The sequence below is a fragment of the Phaseolus vulgaris genome, chromosome 3 (genome assembly GCF_051622355.1).
Source record: "Phaseolus vulgaris cultivar YP4 chromosome 3, ASM5162235v1, whole genome shotgun sequence".
Classification (NCBI taxonomy): domain Eukaryota; kingdom Viridiplantae; phylum Streptophyta; class Magnoliopsida; order Fabales; family Fabaceae; genus Phaseolus; species Phaseolus vulgaris.
The window spans coordinates 48,653,608-48,663,023 of NC_143500.1; the positions used below are offsets into that span (position 1 = coordinate 48,653,608).

Consider the following 9,416-nt stretch of genomic DNA (forward strand, 5'->3'; position numbering starts at 1 on the left):
ATATATTTAAATTCTTTTTATATGAAATTAGTCTTTATATAAGTTCATACTTTATATAAAGGTTTATAAGCCTGTGGCAGGCTTAAAAAATACATAAGAGACGAATAAGTTGGAATTAAATAGCTGGATTGTAAAATAGAATAAAGAACTTAGGGTGTAATATTTTGAAAATTGGAAATCTGTTCATAATGTTTATCTATTCATAGGATTCCTTCTACATTGAAAAGAAGAAACCTATGCGCAGTGCAAGAGCCGCTATCACTGTCTAGTGGCCAGTGGATTTCAACAACTCTGAGAGGTTATGAATATACATACAGTATACGTAACTTTGTCATTTATAAATGATTATAGCGATCTATCGTGTCGTGTTTTCAGATCGGTGTAACTTTCAGACCTGCTTAATGTGGTGTGACTCTTCAAAATTTTGCCAATGTGACATTGACACTTACTAGACTGGTCCCCTTTTTTTCTGATCTAGTGTTTCAACTATTATGAATTGTTGCAAGCACTTCTAAAAGAATAAATATTGAAATAGCCACTCTAATATTGATTCTAATGTGTTTTCATAATAGCTATAAAATACTAAATTTGGGTTTGTGTTTTCATATACTTAAGTGCAGATGAGAATTGGCCATGGCCATCGTGTGACGAATAATGGGTGGTTGAAACAGGTGAGTATTTTAGGAAAAAGTTCTCAGAAAAGTCTGTTAAATCCCAATGCATAGGCTTATATATGGTGAATGCTGCATTCACTAGTTCCTTACAACATGATAAAAGTAGCCAAATTTGTTAAATTAATTTATATTTAATAAAGGGTGGAATAATGTAATATAAAGTATAAAAAATAGAGTTTTTACATAATGGGGAACGAAACTCCAAAGTACACGTGGGGTGGAGAAGCATCTGGAGAAAGAGGTTGTTGTCCATGGATTATTTTAGAAACAGGAAGGTGGTGGTAAAGCTGCCACGTTAGTGTGAGATTTGTGGGGATGAGGACGTGTGTTAGAGTGAGGGAAGGTGCAGAGGAGGTGGAAAATAGAAGTATGCTATATAAAGAAAGGTTGAAACTGGGGAAGTAAGTAAGAGAAAGATGGAGAAGGAGAAAAAGACAGAGAGTGAACAAGGGAAAGTAAACCTTGAAGGGCTTCCAACAGAGGACAGTCCCTATGTGAAATACAAGGATTTGGAGGATTATAAGCAACAGGGTTATGGCACACAGGGCCATCAGGAACCAAAGACTGGTCGAGGTGCTGGAGCTACTGAAGCACCAACTCTCTCTGGGGCTGCATTTTCCTCTAAGTCCCAAGCCACTGGAACTGGTGCCACTAATCACAAGTGACTCCCTGAATTTACACCACCTCCTACACTGCCCTAATAAAATCTATTATTACATGTTTTAAATTTCCATGTACTCTATTCTGCTTTTCTTTTCGATCATGACATGTTGGCTAAATCCTTTTTTTGTTGTTGCAAATTTAGATATGATGTTGTAGTGCTGATACAATGGATCCAAATCATACTTTTTCTCTTGTTACAGCTTTCTTTCTGCTCTTAATTTGTTATGTTAATTACGTCTTTACAAATATGGAAGCTAGTTTGGTGATTTGATCTCTATTTTTTTGGGGTCAATTTTCACTTTCATGATAACATGCATACAAATTTATCCATGTGCAGCGAGTGGATCTTGATCTTCCTTTATTATTCATTCTTCTTTTTTAAGCAGTGTTACCGCCGTGTGAATATAGGGTTTTGGATTTGGGTATTTGCTTATGAACACAAAATTTCACTGGAAGAGTTAATAGCGTCTCTTTTTTACCTTTTTAATCACTAACAGTGGATCTTTTTGTTGGAAGAACACTCTGTCTGAGAAAACACGTTTGTAGAGATGAAAAGAAAAAGGAATATATAGTTTTACAACCTTGGAGTTGCAATGATGGAATGAGTTTGGAAATAAATATTTATAATGAAAGATAAATTCAATGAAAAAAACTTTAAAGTTACTAAACTTTATTTTTGTTTATAATTAACAACTTCAAATTTAAATTTTGTTTTAATTATCAAATTTTATCTATAAAGAAAGACATTAAACTTTAATTTTGTTTTAACTGATCTTAACCATTTTTCTGAAATAGGCACCTGGAATATTAATTTTATTCTAATTGTGTTTTAAAATTTATTAATTTCTTAAATATAATTCTTTTATCAACTTAGATTTAAATAATATTCATTAAAGATCGGTAATTCAATAAACCGTTTCTATTTATTCATTTTTTACGTAGTAACGTGTAATAAAAATAAGATTTTAGAAATATAGAAACTAACAAAAACTAGTTCATGTAATTTATTTGCTTATTTATGTTCTTTAAGAAAAAATAAATTAAATTTCAATGTGTCTACTTTTAGGATAAACTTTTAGATCAATTAAGAAAATAATTTTTTAAATAAATGCCGACTCCATATCTGGAATTGACGTTTCCAGCTGTATTGGGCCTGTTTCCAGGAAGGGCGGGCCTTCTTAATTGTGCATACGAGACGATGTTATTCACAATAATTTTTGGGCAATTTCTTACTGCACCTCCATTCTTTCCTACTCCATGTGAAATGACAACTTTCCTCCTACATTTTGAATTCTAAAGTTTGAAATATATTAAAAAGTTTTAATATTTTAGTTGGAAATATATTTTTGAAAAAAAAAAAAATTTTAAATTTTAGAATTCAAAATTCTCAGGGGATTATACAATTTGAAAACGGAAACAAAATTATACACTTTTTGCTTTGAGATAATTTTTGAATTGAAAATAAATTTTAGAGTTCGGTTCTGTGGATTATATAATTTAAAAATGAAAAAAAAATTCTACACCTTTTGCTTTGGGATAATTTTGATTTATGAAGGTGAGAAAGAAAATATAGGATAGTTTTAAAATTGAATGATTTATGGAGATAGAGGAAGAAAATACGGAAGTATAGAGGAAGAAATTGCTATTTTTTTGTTTCGTTTTATCTATTTTTTTCAGATGATGAATTCTGAATATCAAATCAAGATAAAAATCTCAAAATTTCTTCTCAGAACCCTAACTTTAAATCTTACAAAATATTTCAAATTTTATTAATTTCTTACCAAGGTTTTTTCTTCTAAAATTTTAAAATTATTTAATAACTCATTTTCATCCTAATTTAATAAATGTTCGATGAAAGATGAAAAATGAGAACATGAACAATGAGAACTTAATATGTTAAGACCATTACTACAAAATTATTAAATAAAATTAAGTTTAAAGATAAAAAATTATTAATTAATAATTAGATATAAATTTAAAATTATTTATCAATAATAAAAAAAGATAATGGGAATAACCAAAATAACAATAAAATGATAAAAAAATTCTTATTATATATTTTTAAAATAAAATATTACTATAAAGATAAAATGAAAAAATAAACGTGTATAAAAAAAAGTTATGAGGAGAATCCTCTGTATAGATAACATAAAATTTCAAAATTGTCTCATTAATTTAAAATTTCATATTATTATAGATTTTGATATATTTTGAAAACTACAATTTTTCAGTTCAAAAATATCTTGTTACTTTTTATTCCCTCATTGGGCCTTACTATGTATTTTTGAATTAAAAAAAGTTCTATTTCACTACTCGGCAAGTGGCCCAGTATATAATTTTTTAAGTTGTTATAGAAAAATGTTACTTTTTGAAAAGGGTAGTAAAAGACACGGTCTACAAAATTTCTTCTTTCTTTATTTTTTCATATGAATCTATATTTCAATAAAAAAAAATTGTTCTTCTTATACTTCTTCTAGCAATTTCATGAGTCCACATTTCACTAAAATTTAATTCTTCTTCAACTTCTAATAATTACAATATGAACAATTCATTGTCAACATATCCATAGTCATTATTATAAGTGGTTGTATCAAGACGAGGGATGTGAAAATGTTATTAGTCTTTCTTAAACGAGGTATAAGTTGTGAAATCTATAATATTTTTTTTCTGCCACTATGTATTTTTCTTTGATGAGTGTACCCTCATGGTTTTAAGACATTGCAGTACTGGCTTCATGTTTGAACTGGGTGTAAAATTGAATTTGAAATTATAAGGCAGGGTCCGTAGTGGTCCTCACCCGCACTTGGACTAAAACAATATTATTCAGTCAGGCTAACCCCTGCTGGACACTACACACTAGACACATAGATAGAGAGGTCCTCTTTCTACTAATGCAATTTGGCAGGCCCAAAAAGTCACACTTCCTTTCCTCACCCCAACTAAATTAACACACTAAACACGATGAAGCTGTTCAAAACCAACAACAAAAGTTAAATTAGGGTTTATTACAACAATTGGCAAACCTATTCAAAAACAGGAACAACATTAAAACTTCACAAAACCTATTTTCTTGAATCATCACCTTATTTCATAATTGAGAAATATCCATCAGGAGCTCACCTCGTACAAAACTATATATGTGGAAGATTAGGTATCTATGTAGAACTCATCTACAACACGTTTTACTCCCGCGAGCCAAAAGCTGCAAAGGCATAAGCCTAAACATCATGTATATATCAGCACCACCAAAATGTTTCTAATTTACACTGCATTAAGAAACTGGTTTAATTAATATGATTTTATTGAGGATTATTACATGATATTTTTTTAATGATGTATGAGCAGCTTATTGGGTGTGTCTTTTTGGGGCATGTGTCCAAACCAAAGAAGTGTTTCTCCTATTTTCTCGGGTCGCTTACGTGATGGCTACAATGCCTCCATTTGATTTCTTACTTTTGTGCTGGGCACCACACTCCTTTACCTCTTTTTATATTCCAAATGCCTGTGTCACTCTGTCACCCACACCCTCCTCACCCTGTTCAAAAACCTTAACCCCATTTAATTCATCCTTCCCCAACTCCCCCGACACCTACCAGCTTTCCAACCACACCTGTTCCTTCCTAAATGGCCACCTCAAACATCGTCCAAGCAAAATGGAACCCTACCCAAGAAGAGGAAGTTCACGAAGAGGAAGATCAAGATCAAGATCAAGAAGAAGAAGAAGAAGCATTGTCACTTTGCGATCTTCCCATCAACCTCAACGACCAACCGAGAAACCAAGAACAACATTCTGCTGCCAACGAAGCAACGCAAGAGGAGTTCAATTTCCGCTCCTGGGGTGCTCCCTTTTCCAAACAACCCGAAATGTGTGTGGCGGATGAAGTTTTCTTCAAAGGCCAAATCCTCCCATTCCGTGTCTCGTTCAGCTCCGAGGCTGGCTTATTAGCCACACTCTCTCAATCTAAACCACATTATGGTAAGCAATTTATCAACGAATCCTTGGATTTTCCAAGTAACAGTAGCAGTAGAAGCAGTAGTCTTAGAAGCCAAAACTCATCAACTAGCACCTCTAGCTCCACTACCATCACCACCACAAAAACAATTGCTACAGTACCTCTGAGAACAAAGCCCAGAATTCGAAACCAGTTTCATATGCACCCAAGTCCAAAACCTCAGTTAAGAGCACCCACTCCAACACAATTATCAAGCTTGGGTAACCCAGTTAGAAAATCAACGTCAGCATGGGGAATTTTCCGTTTGGGTGTGGTCCCTGCTCCCGAGATAGGATTGCAAGACCTCAAGGTTCGGAACAGAACAAACTGTGTCAGTCGCAACAGTAGTAGCAACAGCAGCAGCAACAACAGTGCGAAAAGTGTGAAAACGAGTAACAGGAACAAGGGCAATGATGGTGTTTTGAAACAGTTAATTGGCAAAGGCGGTGGTCTATTGAGTGGTTGTGATTGTTCTTTCGAAACAGTGCAATCGAACAACATGATCATGATAAAAGGTGGTAACGGTGGTGGTAAAAGTAGCAACAAGACAGAAAGTACAAGGCACGCCCCGAAAGAAAAAGTGGTGGAGTCGAAGAAGCAGAGGCAAAAGCAGGGAAAGAAGGTTACGTCACGTCGTCGAACGTTTGAATGGCTAAAGGAACTTCATGCAAGTCACCCTGATGATGATGATGACGATGACGACGAAGAGGCTTTGCTATCAAAAGCATGATGCTTGGATTTTACTTCTAAGATTAGATTAGGTTATATTGCAGTGCCTTTCTTTACTTGCTTTAATTTGAATTAAATAAATTATAATATTGTGGTGCAGGCGTTGTAATCAAAAGTTCTTGCTTTCTAACAAGAACGAGCAGGGCTGTAATCAAAATTGTTTTTTTTTTTCAAGAAAGAAAAAACCCTTTGGTGTTAATTTGGGCGTGTAATTAATAATTGAATTGGGTTTGTTGAGAAGTTATGTGGGCATGCATGATGAGCCTTAAATGATAAGGGCGAACATGGGTGAATTGGTGTTTATGGCTGTCATGATTGAAGTGTGAATTTCGATGTTTTGTGTGTTGGTTGGGTGGAGGATGTGAAATAGGATTAGGGGACTGCACCAAGTCACGCGAGCCACAGAGTTGGAGAGAGAAAAAAGATGGGAAAGCCGTGAAAGAAAGAAATCAACAAAAGAAAGAAAACATTAAAGGTTTTTTCCTTCATTCTTGTCTTTTTTATTTCGTACTATCGTTAAAGATGGAGTTTTTTAACACAAGAATGGTTTTGTCTCTGGTCAATGCCATTATCAAGAAAACAGTTATTGGTTTTGTCATCTGGGTCAAAAAGATAGACCCAATGCTATATATCTGTGGAAGTATAAATTAATCCAATTTTATTTTATTCATACTTCTTAGAAATTTAATAAAAACATATATCAAATGAAATAAGAAACATTTTTTTTTTCACAAAGAATAAATCAATGTTGACGTTATTCTTTTGGTGTATATGTATGAGACTGGATATTAAGTTTGAAATATTTTGTAGAGGGGTCCATTTTACACGACCAAAATTTCAACATGAGAAGGAATTCATGTTACAATTCAATTAAGAGTAGGAGACAAAATTTTCAGTGGAAGAGGCCCAGATAATAAGACGAAAGTGTTTAATATTTACACTTTGAAGATTTTTTTAATGTACTTTTATTTATTAGGTGTGATAGGTATAATATTTTGTTAGCAGTAGTGTGGTGTCCTTCGTTTAGCATAAATAAAGCAGCGATGGTGGATGAAGATATAAGTTTTAAGATTGTTATATATTTAGTTATTTTTTATTCTTTTTGTAAGTTTCACATTCACTTTCTCATCCTTTCTAATTAAAGGGTTTAACAATATTAAGCAGTTTAATGGCACATTGATTGGGTTCATTTGGTCCACCTTTTTTATTTGTAAATTGTAATGCCATACAGGTGGTTTTAGTTGGTGCAAATTATTACCTTAAGGTTTTACTTGCTCTTTCTTGTTATTCACCAATATAACTACTTTCTTAAATAAATTAATTACCACTCTTTTAATTTAAAATCTTAAAGAATATGGTTGAAAAAGTATATTTACTTTTAAATTAAATTTAAAAATAAGAACTTTACAAAAGGAGAACTAATTTCAAAATAATTTTTTTTATTGCTTCTTGTACTGGTACGAGCGGACGACACACTGAGTCGAACAACACTCGAACCAAGTCACCGTCTAAGCAATGTCGATGTGGCCACGTGACGACAGGTGGCCAATCGACCCTTAACTTTTAGTTAAGGGTTGACCAAGTGCAGGTTTAATCTGTGGTTAAGGGTTGTTAGTGCAATCCTAAACACGAACCAAATCTCTAATCCGGTTCATCAATGAATGCTCATTATAAGTTAATATAAATAGCACACATTTCAAGGAGATAGGTATGTCATTATCTACAGTACTCTGACATCCGAGTGCTAACACCCCGACTGACTTGAACGTTGAAGTGACTTATGCAGGTACCATCCCCGCCTGTGGAACCAGACGACCGAGAGAAGGAAGGTGTAACATAGCTTTGAGAATTGTAGACCGACCAAAGGTGAAAGAGGGAACAATCGTTCTCTAGGTCCCAAACCCGTTCGAGAATACTTCTTAAAAATAATTAATGATCTTGTCTGATGAAAATTAATCCAATTTACATAGATCATTTTAATAATAATAAAAAAATACCATGGAGAGAAAATATTTTTAAACAGTAAAAAACTTACATTAATCAATAAAAGTTCGTTGTGGTGATTATTTGAAAATACTATATATATACACACTAAGTTAAGAAATTTTAATTAATAATTACAAATTATGAAATATTGATATTATTATAAGTTTGTTTCAATAGTAATTTTAAAGAAATAAATGAAGATTATTTAGACAATAATATAAAATAATATCAAATTTCATTAAAAAGTATTTAATAAGAAATGTACAATGCCGAACACGTTAATAGGTTATATTTCTTGGTGTAATTGTAACTATTTTCATATTTTAATTAAATAATCTTACCTTTTAATAAATAAACAAATTCAACAATCACTCTCTACTGAAAAATAACTATATACTTTTTTTTCTTTCAAAAATAACCACCATATATATTGTTTTTACAAAATTTATCATTTTAATGTTTTTAATATTATTCTTACAAATTTTTAAATTTGTATTATTTCAATGTGATAAAAATCTAGATCACATATACTCGTGCCCATGTATTTTTACTAGTAGGGAATGGGATTCCTAAACTCCAAGGGTATATACATAGTTTTTTTTTTAAGGTTCTTGCTTTTCATAAAAAAATTGGACATATTTCATTAATTTCAAAATATATTTTTAAGATGTAAAAATATATTTTAGAAAGTACCTTTTAAAATTAATGAGAAGTATTAAAATATTTTACAAAATTCTAGAAAGAGAAATAAATAAAAGGAATCGAGTGGAGAAAAATATATAAAAGGAAAGGAAGAGTGGAAGAGAAAGAGTAACAACATATTCTCAAACTATAATATTTGGTTGAGTGTTTCCTTTTCATCATTTATATTAAAGATATTCAACAAGCAAACATCAATTAATGTCTTTATGTAGATTCGTATTAAGTAGGCTCTACCAGATATTAACATCTAGTCCAATACCCAAGACTTAGATACAAGCAAATTAAGAGAAAGGAACAATGTAAGTTCAAGATATCTAATATCGTGTGTCTATAGGGGTTATAGTGTGTAATAAATTTTCTTATCAGTTTCTCACCATCTAATATCTTTGTGTATGTGACTTATGTAATCAGTGAAACTAAAGAATCTCTTTTAAAATATAGGTGTCAATACTTAATAGACAAATTGACGGGAAACCATTCAACCACAACATCAACAAAATAAGGAAGATGAGTGCGTGTAGTTTTGTTCAAGAACTTCTTTGCATATTTGGGTCTAATATGATTTTTGTTTATCTTTTGTAGGTCCAATAAAGAGGACAACTTTAGGATGAAAGATTGAGCATCCCACAAAACCTTCATACCATGAAAAAATACTAGAGTTTTGGTCAAA

General features: G+C 31.9%; 2 protein-coding genes across 2 annotated transcripts; both read left to right on the top strand.

Moving 5' to 3' along the window:
- Positions 1–1,054: 1,054 nt before the first annotated feature.
- LOC137808242 (uncharacterized) lies at positions 1,055–1,536 on the top strand. The gene has a single exon (XM_068609269.2). The coding sequence runs from the start codon at positions 1,091–1,093 to the stop codon at positions 1,337–1,339; it is 249 nt and encodes an 82-aa protein (XP_068465370.1). The 5' UTR covers positions 1,055–1,090; the 3' UTR covers positions 1,340–1,536.
- A 2,974-nt stretch (positions 1,537–4,510) lies between these two features.
- Positions 4,511–6,257, top strand: LOC137808245 (uncharacterized). The gene has a single exon (XM_068609272.2). The coding sequence runs from the start codon at positions 4,962–4,964 to the stop codon at positions 6,057–6,059; it is 1,098 nt and encodes a 365-aa protein (XP_068465373.1). The 5' UTR covers positions 4,511–4,961; the 3' UTR covers positions 6,060–6,257.
- Positions 6,258–9,416: the final 3,159 nt, after the last annotated feature.

Coding starts and splice junctions, on each gene's coding strand:
- LOC137808242 (XM_068609269.2), top strand. CDS start 1,091: ATGGAGAAGGAGAAAAAGACAGAGAGTGAACAAGGGAAAGTAAACCTT.
- LOC137808245 (XM_068609272.2), top strand. CDS start 4,962: ATGGCCACCTCAAACATCGTCCAAGCAAAATGGAACCCTACCCAAGAA.